Source organism: Pipistrellus kuhlii, unplaced genomic scaffold (assembly GCF_014108245.1).
Source record: "Pipistrellus kuhlii isolate mPipKuh1 unplaced genomic scaffold, mPipKuh1.p scaffold_m20_p_12, whole genome shotgun sequence".
NCBI lineage: Eukaryota > Metazoa > Chordata > Mammalia > Chiroptera > Vespertilionidae > Pipistrellus > Pipistrellus kuhlii.
In genome coordinates, this window is record NW_023425427.1 from 1,331,808 (window position 1) to 1,348,659 (window position 16,852).

Here is a 16,852-nt window from a genome sequence, read left to right on the forward strand (position 1 = left end):
AAAATACACCAGCACATATAAGGTGGTTTTGATTCTCAAATGAGAGAATACGTGGAAAGCGCTTACCCCTAGGCCTGAAATTCCATTAATGGATGCCGTGATTATCATTCTTATTTTGGTCAGGAGTGAACAACATAGGGAGCCGGGAGGGAGAGAATCACTGAGTGTGCATTGTAAGGAAAGGGCCTATGTGCCTGTAACGGATTTCTGCTCAGATCTCAGAATAGCACAGAGGATCAGACAATGCCCACAGAATCTGGCATGGTCGTTTCCTGTCTCTTGTAGGCCTTTGCTTATCCATTGACTTTTCCTGGATGGCGGTTTCCCATATCTTCATTATAGGACACACACCCTCTGATTCTTACCCACTAGGGTTATTGTAAAGTTTAGCTCAACAACAAAAAATATTTAGTAACATTCATGGTCAACTGTCCACTGATGCTCCTTATTGTTGCTGTGCATTTTGGTATAACCTAAGATGAATGGAAGAATGCCTTCACCACAGCAGACAATAAAAATTACTGGATAACAGATTGTGCAAAGATTTCAAAAATAAACTAGAATTAGAATGTACGCAAGGGAATCAGTGTTGTTTGCCTCCTCTCCCCGCAATGTGTCTATATAGCTCATCATTGTCTGTGCATTTTCCAGGGACCTCAGTCTTGGCAGTGTGTACCAGTACCGGGTCATCACCATTTCCGGAAGTGAGGAAGGCGAGCCATCACCTGCTGCTGTATACACCCATGGAAGTGGGTACTGTGGCGACGGCATCATCCAGAAGTAAGTAGATCTCACTAAAGAAAGGGGAGGGTGGTGCTCATTTGGCCCAGAGATGCTCAGGGTGCTGAACAGAAGAACTTACGGGATGCTCTTCTATGTGTGAGCTGCAAGTTAGCTTCAATCCCCAGCAGCCTATCCATTTGTCTGCAGCAGAGTGCTACTCTCAGGAGAAAGTGATACGTTTTGGAGCACATACATTTCTCAAGTATGCAATTGATCTGTGATTTTGACAGAGCGATCATCAAGCACTGACTACCAGTATGCCCCTGTCCTTAGTGGATGGATACATGCCACATGGATTCTATTACTCTCGCCAGTCCCAGCCCACGTTGAGCTAGCAGATCACAGTACATCTGGGTCAAAGCACTTTGACATTCTTTGCTGGTTACCAATTACATCTGTTAAAATTGCATATTTATTTGTTATTCTGTTGCATCGTATTATATCAACACTTTACAAAAAGAGTCGAAGGCCCCAAAAATACCAAAATATTCCAACCCATTGTAATGTTGAAACCATAAATCTGGAACAGTACTCCAGAGTGAATATTGAATGTGAGCATATGTACTAAGTATATGGAGCAAATTAGTAAGTGTAAAGATTCCCCACCAGCAGCCAAAAAGGGAAAGTGTGATCAGAAAATACAAAGCTGGATGTCTAAACCATATATTTAATTGGATATCAGTCTATCCCTGCCCTTGACCATGGGGCAAGATGTTATGCAACCACAAAATAGGGGCAGGAAGCTAACAAGACTTTTGCATTGTTTTTGAAAAAGTAAACCTTTGAGATTTTCCTTCAGAAAAAGTATCAAAAAAATGTTTTCCTGGCACAAAATCAAATAGGTTTGTCTCTAGGAGTGGAGAAGAGACCAAAAAGCATTGACAATTAACTTCCTTACTGCTAAAATTGTATTTTCTATTGCTAACTTAGTTGCACGTCACACTCTTGCTGGTACTCTTAAAAGTATTGGCAAATATGCCCGGCCAGCATAGCTCAGTGGTCGAGCATTGACCTAGGAACCAGAAGGTTGTGGTTCAATTCCTAGACAGGGCACCTGCCTGGGTTGTAGGCTTGAACCCCAGTGTGGGGTGTGCAGGAGGGAGCCCATCAATGATTCTCATCATTGATGTTTCTCTCTTTCTCTCTCTTTTCATCTCTCAAATCAATAAAAGTATATTTTTTAAAACTGTTGGCAGATTTAATTATACACATTATATGTGGAGATGGCAAAACAAGCTATAGGCAAAATTCCTTCATTAAATGGCTCTGCTGGGTGTCCCATAATATCTGTGCGACATGGAACTGCAATGACTGTTTCTGCAGTGGGAGGGGCTGTAAAGAATTTATTTCACAGTTGAATGAAGCCACTGATGTGCAGAACGTGCATCCGCTCATAAGCGTAGCATACATACGAAAGAGAAGTGCTGGATGGCTATTTCCTTTAGTTCATCATTGACACCAGTGCTGGAGGGGCAGAGCAATTGAATATGGCACTGAGGATTTCATAGTAAGTAATGTGAACTGGAAACCTGCAGCGGGATGAAAGGACCAGCTTGGAGCACAGCAAGATTGACACAGTCATGCAAGTAAAGAGTTTGCACATGAATAGCCCTCCACGCAGACCTCAGTTATTGGCCAGCAAGGGCCTATGGCAGTATTGAAGGGAATAGTGAATGCTGTGAATAAGATCAGAGGCGGGCCAGTGAGGTACACTCTTTCATCTTAATGTGCAAAAAGATGCTCATGCAAGCAAGATTTTCTGCCCCACACAGCTCATACACTAAAGCTCATGGGCTGTCACAAGGAAGGTGCTATTTCAAGTTTTTCAAAGAAATGACATTTTCAAACAAATGTTGACACTGATAAGGTCAGTAGTGATTCTTTACATGATTTCCAGTGGTTTGCTGAGTGCTATGTCTCAGGGATATCTATGGATGTAAGAGGTCTTTAGCATTGAATTGTGGTGCACATCACCTGATTGCCAAGAATTGGACTCTTTAAGCATAGAAGATAAAGTTCCACATGTGTTAGAGGATGTATTTAAGGTCTAGACCCAGATCCAACCACCAGGCATGAAGATATGATTTCCAGTGCTCGATGCACTAAAATCAGAGGCAGGAGAGCTATTGCTGTTCTCTCCCCCATTAAGACATCAGTCTCCAGCTCTGGTGCACATGCTGTTCGGTGGAATATTGAGCAGCTGCATAAGGCGGTCCCCGGGGAAAGTGCCCCATCATTTATGGGCCCAGGATAGAGCAGCAGATCCAGTATCTCCAGCAAACACTTGTGGTCATTGCTGAAAACCCATAATTGTGATTTGGGATTTTCTAATTTAGCACAAAGAATAAAAAAGGAAACTCACTTGATGTAGAACCTGATCCAGCTCAGTCTCTCCATTTCAGAGCCCGTTATAGACACATTGGTAAAACACTGCAAACAATGGCATTTTTCTAGCTGCTCTAGAAATGGGTTGTTGTTAGTATTCATTTAAAGACTATTCTTAACAACAGTGTTTTTTAGTGGTTTTACCTAGAATTGTTATCCTGCATAGACATCAAGTACATATTGAGTTATCTGCAGTTACCTAATAATTGTTGACAGGTTTTGTAGAAACTGAACAAAGCTAGTGAACATGAACAGTTTCCTAAGCAAAACCAACAAATACCAAAAACCACAACTTTGAAGTAAAGGAGGGATGGCATCTGAACTAATTCGATTTTTAGAGTATGATACATGTTATTTGCTGTGTGTGTGTGTGTGTGTAAGAAAATGGTTGAAAACACTGGATGAATATTACGACAATGATAATAATATTCATAAATATTAGCTGAGCCTTAACTATACAGGAGGCATTGTGCTACATAGCCATCTCCTTGGGTTCTTCCAACAACTATATTGCATAGATCCTTTTACTATACTTTACAAGAGACAACTAACACACAAAGATTAGAGGGTTTTTTTCAGCCCAGTAAGGAGCAGAAAACCAAGACGTGAACCCAGGGCCCAGGTTTTCATGTGGATTCACCATTGCCTTGTTGTGTGACCAACAGTTGTGCAAAACTAACAAGTGAAGGAGTAGCTACATGCTTTATGCTATGTCCAAGGAGTAGCTACATGCTTTCTGCTAGGATGACAAAGTCTGCACTTCCTTTGGCATCTTAAAGCTGAGGATAGGGGGCTCTCAAGTGACAGGACAAGGCTGACAGTGTGACAAGCGCTGTGATAGATTGAGCCTGGTGTCCTTGGTCACAGAGAAGACAGCCTCCCACTCCCGCCTGTGAGGTCAGGGAAGGTTTTTCAGAACTTCTCTATCTAATGATAGATCTTTCATGCCTAGAAGATATTTGTGGTGACCCTAATTTTATGCTTAAACCAATAGAACACACTGTTTGGGTGGTGAGGGAAGGCGGTTGAGAAGTATTCTTTGTGGCTTAGGGAACCCAGCCCAGGTTTAAAAAAAAAAAAAAAAAAATCTCTCCCCAGATAACCCATGAAATAGCTAAGAAGTACAATGCCATCACCATTTCCAATGGAGAGTCCGTGGCAGAGATTGGAACAGGGGTCCAGCCTGGGGATTTAGGCTTCTTCTTTGCTTCAGACAGGAGACAGCCTGGGTGGCTCTTTGGAGATCAGTGCGGTACCCTGGTCATCTTCAGGATTGATTGCAAGGCACCATCCTGCTACACTGACACCTTTTAAAAGCAACAAACATTTCCCAGTATTAATTACCCTGGTGAAGGCAGAAGTCTGAGGACTCCTTCATGCTGTGACAGGGCCCAGCTGGTCTCCAGGGAGGGAGGGAGGAAGGGACAGCTGCCGCACACTTTGCAGAGACTTCCCAGGACAGAGTGGGAACGGGGCTGTGATCCCCTGAGCATCTACTGTGTGTCACACACCGTGCCAGTCACTTGATGTTACATTTCATTCTTACACGCACTCTACGGAGTAGGTATAAAATTACCTCCATTTTAACCAGTGAGATAATGGAGCATTGGCATCTAGAATAGCACAGATTTTTCTGTGCTGTCCAACACAGGAGCCACTAGCTACATCCAGCTACTGAGGACTTGAAATGTGGTGACTGTGACTGAGCCAGAGCATTTTCATTTATTTTGCATGTTCATTGGTTTACACTGTGCAACACTGAAAGATCAGACAGAGAGATCCAGTGACTTATTGGAGATCACACAGCCAGTTTGGACCATGGGGATCAAAACCCAAGTTTTCTGTTTCTCAGTGGATGGGAATTTTTTTTTTTAAAGTAACAGTTCATTGAATCTTTCCGTTATTATTCTTCCAGTTCGTTGAATCTCTCCGTTATTATTCCTCTCTCTTTTCTCCTAGGTCCAATTCCAAGAGCATTGCTCATTTTCTTTCCATCCTAACCTCTGCAGAACCATCCTTAGGTGATGAAAACAATTCCTAAAATAAACAAGAGGAGGCATTTTTATTTCCTAGAAGCATAGTTAATTCCACAGGCCTAGGCATTTTTGATGCCAGCAAACTGCACACCCATGGAGGAGGCAAAATTTTCTGATAAAAGGAAAACCCATCCTGAGCATATGAAGGGGGGAGGGGATATCGTGACCTTTAAGAGCATTGGGAAAGTGGGGAGAGGGTGGACACAGGGCACAGTGAAGATAGCATTTGTATTTTAGAAATGCCAAAATGTTCTTTAAATCCATCATTTTAAAGTGGCAGTGACATTTTCCGGACACAGTACAGCAAGGTCTGTTCATCATTTGTTCATTCATTCATCCATATCTTACTCCCATCTAAATTGCTGACTTAACTGATTGAGATCTCAGAGAATGTGTTTGAAACAGAAATTCTATTGTCATCAGAAACAAAAAAATAAGGCAAATGTCATGGGATCCTACAGATGTACACCTTTTAAGCATCTCATCTTAATGATGAAGAAACAGAGACTTACACAGGGAAAGGGGCTTGCCTGAGGTCTGGGCTGCAGGGAACTGGGCCACATCAGGCTGTAGTTTTGAAGCTAATGAGATACCTTTCTCTCCCATCTGTTCCGCAGAGGCCAAGGTGAAGAATGTGATGACATGAACAAGATCAATGGTGATGGCTGCTCCCTGTTCTGCCAACAGGAAGTTTCCTTCAATTGCATTGGTAAGTCTTTGTCATTTCCCTGGGCCTGGCTAGGGAGGAATAATATTACAATAACAGCAATAGTTGCTACTGAATGATGTTTCACTCCTTTATATTGCAAATATGTACTGAGTGCCTCCTACGGAACAGGCAATATTTTAGGCACAAGGGAATACAGCAATGGAAGCAAAGGGCAAGTGCATCCCTGCCCTGGGTAGCTTATGTTCTCCTAGAGGACAGGCATGACTGGGAACTGTTGATCTAACTTCACCTTACACACAGCATTGCTCTTCTTCATGCCAGCTGTCCAGGATGGTTAGTAGTATAGATTTTTAAGGTTTTTATTCCTGCTCGAGAGATGGGAAACATCAAAAAACGGAGAGATTGTAAAACTTGCTCAGAATCGTACAGGTCAGAAGTGATTTGAGACAAAACCAGGACTTGGACCTCATTTTGTCTGATTCTTAGGCATGTGCTCAGTCCATTTGGCTACACAACCTCCCTCCAGGATCCAGTGACCCTCCCCACTCTCTACCCCCACCACACATTCCCAGTCTTGGGCATTTTCTGACTGGAGGAAGAGGGAACAGCAGACCAGCCTATGTTTAGAAAGCAAATGTCCTTTTCCCACCTTCCCTTGGCCTCCTCTCTGAGTCTGGCTGATCTTGTTGTTTCAGTCCCACTTGGGAGGCCCTGGCCAGCCCAGGGCTGGTAAACAGAAGGGGGGCTGGGGGGCAGGGATGGAATTTTGAGCTGGCCCAGATGAGATCATACTTCCTTTAAGATGCAAATCGATACCTGAAGATCAAAGGTCCCCAGGCTAATCCCCTGGGCTGGAGGTGAAAACTAATCACAAATCATTTGCAAGTACAAAAGACAGAGGTGCTCTATCTGAGGAGGGTAGGGGCAGCTGTGGGGGGGATGGAAACTGCTGGGAAGATTTCTCACTGAAAGGCAATTTTCTAGGACTAAAGGGGAGGAACTGTCATGGGGTCCTCACAGTTGGAGTGCATTCGGGTGCGTTTAGACCAGCTCCTGGTAAATTGTGAGCTCCCTGAGGTCTTTGCCACATATTAGTTACCTTTTATTCCAGTTGCAGCACACATTTATTGAGCGCCTACTATCTCCTTGGCACCAAGTAGGGGTCCAGCAGCACCATAGAGACATCCCACTCATGCTGGTGGATAAAAGGAAGGAAAGATATGGAGGGAGGGAGGACAGGAGAGTTTCTAGGCAAGACCTTAGGCTTTTAAATGGCAGAAGGTGATTGGTTTGTTTTTTCCTTCTCCTCCATTGATTTCAGTTTGTCGGTCTATATAAAAGCCTGATATTAGCAAAGTGTGGGGTGGAAAGAGCCTTGGACTAAAATGAAGAAAACCAGGCTCTGGTCCTAGCTGTGGTGAGAACTTGCTGGATAATGCTGACCAAATCGCTTCCTTAGCCTGGGCCTCAGTTTACTTTCTGTAACTTAAAGGATTGAGTGAGGTGGTTTTTAAGAGCCTTGCCTGCACTTCTGTTGTGTGATTTTCAAGGTATGTGATTATTACTTCTCATAGTCACAAGCTCTACCCTAATCAAACCCTCACCTTTGCTGTCATCCTCATGACACCCACTTTACTCTCAGATCATGCTGGGAAATAGCTACCTGTTTTACTTGCACTAAGGTGACATGTGACTCAAGTGCTTCTGGGGAAAAGGTAGGATGTGAGAAGGTAAGATATAGTATCCTAAAGGGATGCTTGGGTTCTGACATCCACATTATATGTTGCTTGAGCACTATGCAGCCATAAACAAAAGTAAGTAGCCCTTCCAGGCAGAAGCTTCTTGTCCATGGAAAGGGTCTGCACAATACCTTCCATGGATCAAACTCGGCCTACAGCTTACATGTGCAAATAAAGCCTTACTGGATCACAATACACCCTTCTTTTAGATATGGTCTGCTGTGTTTTCCTGCTATAGCAGCAGAGTTGGATGGTTGCAGCAGAGACCTATGGGCCAAAAGGCCTACAATATTTACTATCCGGCCCTTTACAAATCGCATTTGCTGACCCCTGGTCTGTGGATTTAGAATCTTTGATGCTCTTGGTGCTTGGAGTCTGTTGCAGAGAGGAACTGAAAATTAGGACATGCTTCATCGTTTCTCAGAAAAAAAACTGAATTGTAAGCGTAGAGTGGCGGGGACTGGGAACCTCTGTTAGAAATAGCACTAGACAGCGAGTCTAGCCCCAGCTGGCCATACCTCCTTGGGCCTCACTTCCCTGCCTATACTCTGGACAAAATAGCTGGTGTGGACTAGATCAATGACTTGCACATGGTGTTAATGGATATACTTCAGAGGAAAGGCATGATGATGGAGAAAGTTTGTAAGAGAATGAGACTTGGACCCTAATAGATCCATTTTTACATACTAACATTTTCTACTAGATTCTGCCTATTCTGCTGATGATATATATTTATTGAACAACTATTATATATCAAGCATATTTATAAATTGACTCTCATAATAATTCCATTAGTGTCCTTTTTCTACAAAAGAGGAAGTTGAGGCATGGGGAAGTGAATTGAAGAGAGGCAATTAAATGGTAAAACTGGGGATTCAAACCCAGAGAGCCTGACTCCTGAGCTCACCATGGTAAACTACTTGCAAAATAGTAGCTCTTGGCCTTGTGGGGCTTCCGGGTTGAGTGGGAAATATATTGCTGCAGGACAACTCATGGGGTACGTAATGGAATGGCATACAAAACTCTTGGGTGTGGGTGGTGTCCAGGGAAGGTTCCCTGTTGCCCCTGTATGTTGGGTATGGCTTGTGCTAGAGAAAAGATCTCCAATATGCCTCCTGCCCTCACCATTTACTATTCCATTATAGAAACTCACAGAGACACAGGGCATCTATCTCTTCAGAGATCCCAGCTCCCAGGAACTATATTCCAAGGACAAACTCCACAGCTTTAGTCTAGAAAAGCATCTTCCTCTAAGAAAAACAGCACAGGAATCAACATGCATCTTTGGCTTTCCGGAGATCCAGTTCTAATGAGTCAGGGAAAGGGGGCTGGAGCATGGGAGGCTTTGCCAAGGTGGACATTGTTCACATCATTACATTTGTCATGACAATGGTCAAGATAGTGGCCAACAGAACAGGCTTGAGTGAGACTAGCTTGGTTCATACCATAGTTTAGACATGGGGCCTTGGCTAAGCTTCAATGTTCTCATCCATAAAATGGTAAAAATCCTGGGACTCAATTGTGGTAGTTATTTACCAATTTGTAAATAGTTATTATCTGATTCCCTTCCCTAGATTTAGAAAAGAGTTCTCTTTGTTGTAATAACAATGAGGCAGAGTCCAACCATCACAAACAAAGTTGGAAACACAAGCATATTCCAGCCCCTATAGCTGAATGTGGGCACAAGACTTGTACTCTCCTCCTGACCCACCAATCAGACACCAACCCCAAGACTTTGAATCAGAAGACAGAGTGACCCTACAGAAACTATTCTGATAAAAGATGGTGGCAATGGCCACAACCCCTGCATTTCCACAGTACCAATCACAGCATCCAGCATTAGGGCTGGAGGTTCTGTGTGTAACAGCAGCTCTGTCTTCGCAAGACCAGTCACCAGACCTAATCTTGAGCTTGGAATTGGCTTCAGAGCCTGCATGGCTAGCTCTCCAGCCCTCTCAGAGAGTCTTCCAGAAGTATCCAGTGTTCTCTGAATAGAGTTTGTTTGCTTGTTTTGCTTAAGTTAGCCAAGTTGGTTTCTGTTGATTGTCACTTAGAATCCTGACCAAAAATTGTTGTCATAAGATACTATGAGGTTTAGCCCTATTGTTAGCAAGTTGGACCTGCTTGATGCACATTAACTATTACTTTTCTCAGTATGTGTGTTGGGGGAGGGGAGTGCGAGCTGGGGAGTATGTGTGTGTGTATCAGCAATAACCACTATTAATTGATATCCATGAGGGGCTATGCACCTTTGTATAATGTGAACTGATGTGAGGTCTCTGGTATCCAGTCGGTAATGTCTTAACTTGCCCAAGATCACACAGCTCATAGAGAGGGTGATCTTAACTCCAGACCAAGTGGAGAGCCCTTGCTTTTTGTATTCTACACTCTGCCTCTCCATCTGAGGGACTTCCTTCCTTTTCCGTTTTTTTTTATTTTTTGGCACTAACCTTTTAATAGGGCTAATGTTTTCCCTGGGTTTGGTACCATCCCCACCCATGTGAGGGGGTGGCAGATTTATGGTGGCATTTCCATTCACTTTTCAGAAGCCCATACATCCAGGAGTATTCCCAGGGTGCCAATGTGTTATTATGCAACAGCCTGGGGTGACCCTGACCCACTTTCCCACCCCCAGGTCCCTCACCCCCCTTGCAACATGGTAATTTGCTTGTTAAAAGGAATACCACCCACAAGACCTCTTGGGCAATGCATGCTATATCCTGGTAATGTGGAAATTATCTTGTCTGTCCCCCCTCCCCTTTAAAATAGAACATACACCAGGCCTGAGATGTCAGTTTAAAAATGTGGTATCAGTAAAATGATAACACCCCCCACCCAGCAGGCACTGGCTAGAGGTATTGTTCAGCAGCTGTGGAGATTCTGTCTCTAAGCACTGAGTCATGATATACAGACAGGCTGCTGATAGCAGCTGGAGGAGGGAAGACAGCAGTCAAATTAGTGGGACAAAATGAGAAGCACTGAAGTAACAAAGGGGTTACACTTAGTAATGTATCTCAGGCTATTGCCGGAAATGAGCTGCCTTCTGCGACGACATTTAGTCAATGGGGGGAGCTGTGCCGGTGGGGGACCCTCCTCTCCCATCCTGTGTCCTTCAGGAGAGCTGGGTGAAGGTCCTCTTTTAGACTTGGAGGCCTGGGAGTTTGGCACATTAATATCTTAGAGCCTCAGTTTCCCCCTTTATGAAATGAGAGCAGTTGGGCTGAGGATGCTAAAGCTGCTTTTCCTCTCGGACACAGATGTGTCAAACACCTATTTAAAGGTGTGGGGTTTCCAATTCTGCTTGACACTGGTATCCTATATAATAAAGAGGGAATATGCTAATTGACCATCACTTAGTCACAAAGATGGCTGCACCCACAGCTGAGGCCAACTTCCCATAAGGAGGCTTAACGAGCAATCAGCAGGGACCTGAGGCTATGCCCTCTGCTGCCCCCATGGAGCTTGACAGGGGGCCTTAGGCCGTGCTCTCCTCCCCCCACCCAGCAGGGCTTGACAGAGGACCTGAGGCTGCACCCCTCTCCCGGTGCTGGGTTGAGGACCTGAGGCTATGCCCCCGGGTCTGGATCTAGCCCAATTGGGGGGGGGGGGCAGCTGGGTTTGGGTCTCACGTGATTTTGAGGTGCATGTGGGTGGGTGGGGACTTGACCCTGGGTCCTGTGGTGAGCCCCAGGCTCTGACAGAAGGAAGGTTTTCATATACATTTTACTAATTTTCTTTCATCTCTGATACTTCTATTATAGATAAAGGGCAAATAGCAATATTAAATTATTTCTTCTAATTAATCCCCTTTTAATGTGCAAGAATGTCGTGCACCGGGTCACTAGTATATTAAGAAAACAAAGCAAAGGACCCCCATGTTGTTATTCCCAGACGTGCACGTCTACTGGGCATCTTTTTTTTTTTCTCGCTAATTCCCTGCCAGTAGCATTCCATTGTCTCTGGTCCGCACAGAGCATCCCCTGCCCAGTTCTACTGCAGGGGCCAATACCTCAATTATCTGCCAGGTAGATAAGGGAGAGGCGGAGGGATCCATTCGCCTCTCAGCAGTCACTGGAAGGAGCGTAGGTCACCCAGCCTCATGGCCCCTCTGTCAGGCCGCCCTGGCCTGATCCGAGCCAAGGAAAGGAAAACAAAAAGATGAATCGCCTCCTCTTCTTGGTGGATGTTCTGATGAGCCTTTAGTTTAGAACAACAGTGACTAAAAGGGAAACAGCATCTGGGAGGGGGAGGAGGAGGGGGAGGAAGAATGGGCTCTGCAGGGAGTCACAGTTATTGTTATTTTTCTTTCTAACAACATGAAATCAGGACAGATGACCCACCTCTCACCTTTCAAAAAAAATTAAAATTAAACTTTTCCTGTCCTTTATTCCTTCAGCCCTCCCTCTGTAGAAGGCTTAGTAACTTTCGCCAAAATGCCTTCTTGAAAAAAAGCTTCCCTTGGATGGAAGACAGACCTTTAAAAGAGAAATAATAGTGGTAGTGGTGGTGATGAAAGTGATCACGATGCTGTATGTCAGCTAGGAGAGGTGGCATGCTTAGTGCTGGCATGATAACCTATGGCTTAATGATTAACGATGGATTAATATGGATACGGGTATTCACCCATGTGGATTCTGGGTGAAAAACCTGGCCCAGACACTTTTTATTTGTGCCTCAGATTTATCATCAGTAGAATGGGCTAGTAATAGTTTCTACTTTTCACTGTTGTTTTGAGAATGAAATGAGGTTATATAGGTAAAGCATTTAAAAACATCAGCACTTGGTAAATGTTAGGTATGTGTTTGCTACCACTGCTATAATTAATGTTATTAATATAATTAATAAGAAGTTGTAGCAATCCTCCCAGGAACCTAGATAAATAATAATATTATTTCAGTTTCATTGAGGAAAGAAACAGGTTCAGAGAGGTTAAGTAACTTGCTCAAGGTCTCACAGTTAGAAATAACAGAGGTGTGATTCACAGTACCTACGCAGAGCCTACACACTTACCCATGAAGTCATTGCATTTTACCAACTACATCAGCCTTTGTATTAAGAGTCTCTTTTTAAAGTGATTGTATTCAGCCTCCCAGCAGCTCTGTATATTCAGAATAATAACCCCCATTTAGCTGGCAAAACAAGTGAGGCACTGAGAGATTAAGTGAATTGCCTTAAGTAAAGCAGCCAGCTAAATCATAGGAGGCTTCAAATCCTCTCTGTCTGCCTCTAAAAACCTTGTCAATATCCAGAGGAATCCCCCCCCCCAAAAAAAAAAAACAACAAAAAAAAAAACAAAAAAACCTACTTGAGAGCCTCCTTTCCCCTGTTTCTGCTTTGGTGCCATTGACTCACAGCAGGAAGCGAAAGTGAATGCACATGTCCTTCCTGTGCCTTTTTCATGAGTCATGAAAATGACAACTTTCCGTTATTATCACCCCATAAATGTTCCACTGCACAGAGCCCATGCCCCCGACATAAGGCCAATCCAGGTTTGGGGTTGTATTTTCATTTTTAACAGCTCGCCCTCCTGTGACAGTAGCCGTGTTGTTGTTTAGCATAAGGGGAAGCTGTCACTTTACAGGCAATGTGTTAGAGACAGGAGCCGGAGCTCAAATACCTGTTGTGTATAATGTGTTTATTGGTTACTTCTGGGTCATCTTGGGCATTTCCCATCCTTAGTCTGAGCTCAGCCTTCTCTTCTGAAAAATGGACATCATTTTTACTCATCATTTCTCGGTTGAGAGAAAGGATTTAAGGTCTGTAGCGTGTTTAGCAGGATGCATGGCAGTTAGTGAACATTCAAAAACACACGTCAGTGCCACTTCATCTTCCCTTTTCTCAAGTCCCATCTCAACTGCAAGGGATGCAGAGGCACCAGTACATCTCTGGCAAAAATGGTCCTGAACCAGGCCCTGCCATCAACACGTGGTAGTACCTTATGTAAAGTGACTAGAAAGGGATGGCGGTGAGCTGGAGGAGCTCCAGGGGCCCTTTCAGCTCTGACTTCTAGAATTTAAATCCCAGGTCATTATTGTTTTTAAAACTGTGCATTTTAAAAGAAATGATGGCTTGGGGAGGAGAAAGGAATTCCTTTAACCCAGAGGGTCAAAGGGGGTCAGCAAGGGGACAAAGGCGCAGGAAAAGGAGGCGATGGGGTGGAAGGCTGCCATGCGGGCCGGACCAAAGATCTGAAGTCCTCTACTGGGAGGTCTGATGGATGCATTCAAACACCCTGGAGTCAGCACCGGTTAGGATCAAGCCTGCCTCCAGCCTCAGACCACAGGTTTTTTTTTTTTAATGTTGTTAATCCTCTCCCGAGGATATTTTCTCAGAGATTTTTTAAAAAATACATTCTATTGATTTTGTACAGAGAGGAAGGGAGAGAGATAGAGAGTTAGAAACATCGATGAGAGAGTCATCAATCAGCTGCCTCTTGCACACCCCCTACTGGGGATATGCCCACAACCAAGGTACATGCCCTTGACCGGAATCGAACCCGGGACCCTTCAGTCCCCAAGCCGACGCTCTATCCATTGAGCCAAACCAGTCCTGACTCAGACCACAGTTTACCACCTCCTTTGGAAACCCGGGAGGCCTACCCCACAGAGAGGCCGGGCTGGAATGAAAAGAAACAGGAGGGTCTCTGAGGCCAGAAGGGAGCAATTCTAGCCCTGGGCCTGGCGGCTTCCTGACTCTCAGGGAGGGGTCAGGCACGGAGGCCTTGAAGCTTGCCTGAATTCGAGGAATAGGGATCAAACTTTGATGTGTGCCTTTGAAAAGCAGCCCTCGTCCTAGGCAGGTGAATCTGGGTAGCCAGGAACAAGGGCTTCTTTGTGGCATTGCAAGAAACCAGAAGCCTGTCTGCGCATGCCTGTGCCTGGCTCTGCCTCTGTGCAGTCCTGACCTAGGAGCCCAGGAGAGGGGAGAAGGAGAAGGGAGAGGCCCAGGGCTAAGTGTCCCTGTGGGCCTTTCAGTAGGTCCTGGCTCTCTGCTCTTTCTTGGGGACCATGTTGGGCTGGAAGAGACATTTAATATTCATGAGTGTGATCTCCACTTGAAGGGAATGCCCTGAGGGAAAGTGAAATATTAAGCAAGTGAGGGATATAGACCTAATTGCCTCCTCTTTTCTTTTTGGAGAAAAGTAATGTACTTAAAATAAGATGATGGATAGGCAGCCGGGATGGTATGAAAAACCCACTGCCCTAGCCTGCAGAATAAATCAGCTTCCTGCTCTCACTCACACAGACACAAGGCGGTGCAACTTGGCCTCGGGGTCACACCAGGTCACCCGTTCCCAGACCGTGGATGCCTGCTGTGTGCCTGGCACTGTGCTAGCTGCAAGGGAACCAGCAGTGAGCCAGCGAGACCAGAGAGGCAGGGAAATGACACTAATAATTAGTGAAAACAATCGTTGAGAATGTCCCTGCATAGACATACTCTGAGGTGTGTAAGTGCAGGTCCTCCTTCCTATTTGAGGGGTCAGGAAAGGCCTCCTTGAAGACATGACATTTAATCTGCGACTTGAAGGCCAACCAGGAAGTGGACAAATTAGGGAGCAGTGGGGCGGGGGGATGGAGTGAGGACTGCAAGGTCAGACCATTAAACCCTCCAGGCAGGAAAGAACTTTGGAAGAAGTCAAAGAAAGTCAGTGTGGCCAGATGGCAGGGAAGGAGAGAGAGCAGAAGCAGGACCCTAGCAGGCTCTGACCCTTCGGGGCCTAGAAGTCCATGGTCAGGCTGTTGCTCATGGCATGGAAGGAGAAGAAGGCAGCTCCTACATGTGCATTCTGGCCTCAGTGCCAAGCCCTATAGGCCAGTGCATGTTTGCATAGAGCAGGCACTTGAAAGCTACTTACTGTCCCAGCCAAACTCTACCTGTTTGGAAGAGAACTAGCCCTCTTCATTCTGATATTTGCTGCTACAAAGACAGAGTGGATGGCCCCCATGAAGCCAGCACATGGGGGCCATGTACAGAAAGAGTTGCTACCCAACTGTTAGCAAGGATGCATGAGTACCTAGTGGGTGAAAGAATGTCCAGTTAGGGAGAGATGGAGGCAGAGAGAGGTGAGGGTATCACCCTATCCATCTCCTGTAGCAGCACAGCTGTAATTGTGATGGCCTTCACATTTTCCATGGACACATCCATTTTTCTCGTTCATGAGGAAAGGGGTCATGGGGTCCATCCTTGGGTCCCCAGTCAGTATCTGTCTGGCGTACTGAATGAAATGACCCTTTGAGTCATTAGAGAGTGGCCAGGAGCCTAGGCAGTACCCTGATTTCCCCTGGAGAACCTACTCCTTTGTCACATTTCACACTCATAGCACCCTGGCAACCACTTTTCAGATGGCACAACAGAGCCACCAAATGTTTAAGTGACTTGAGAAAGTGGCCTCCATTCAGTAACTGATTATTGAGCTGGGAAACCACCACAAGAGGAAACACACTTTGGTGACAGTCATGTCCCATGCTGGGCCCACAGCCACGTAAATCTCCTCCCGTGAACTTCCTGAGGGAGGCTGCAGGAAGGTGGCAATTGTCCCCTGCATTTTATTAGGTCTAGTAATAATGTCGTTTTCTAATACTTTTTTTTAAATCAAATTTATTTAAACAATACAACAAAATTTAATCAATAATAGAGTTGCCGTTGTTTTCTACTACTTGTGCCCAACGCTCAGGAAGCATTTTAATCCCTCTGTTGTAAAATTCTTGTGATTTTGATGCAAAAAATTCGGTCAATGCATTTTTGAGGCATTCTTCATTATTAAATTTTTTTCCAAGAAGAAAGTTTTGCAAAGAACGAAACAAATGGTAATCGGAAGGGGCAATATCAGGAGAATATGCAGGTTGAGGGAGAACTTCCCATTCCAACTGGCGCCGTTTTTCAGCAGTGATTCTTGCAGTATGCGGTCGTGCGTTATCGTGGTGAAGAATTACGCCCTTCCGATTAATCAGCGCGGGTTCTTTTTCTCTTAAAGCTTGGGCTAACCTTTCCAATTGGGCACTATACACTGCACTTGTAATGGTTTGGTTAGATGGTAAAAGTTCATAATGAAGAATTCCTTTAAAATTCCACCAAACACACAACACTTTTTTCGCATGCAAGTCAGGTTTTGGCGTGGGCTGCGGAGCCTCATTTTTGTCCAACCATTGAGGCCGCCTTTTCAAATTAACATACAGCACCCATTTTTCATCTCCGGTAACAATTTGCTCTAAAAACGGCAAACGGTTTTGATGAGAGAG

The 16,852-nt window shown here is 44.8% G+C and overlaps 1 protein-coding gene across 1 annotated transcript in view; it reads left to right on the forward strand.

The window, feature by feature from the left end:
* Positions 1–16,852, forward strand: part of PAPPA (pappalysin 1) — a 215,893-nt gene that overhangs the window by 99,593 nt on the left and 99,448 nt on the right. The window contains exons 8-9 of the mRNA XM_036432813.2: positions 652–780; positions 5,822–5,913. Coding sequence (XP_036288706.1) covers positions 652–780; positions 5,822–5,913 — 221 coding nt within the window. The remainder of the gene's footprint in view (positions 1–651; positions 781–5,821; positions 5,914–16,852) is intronic.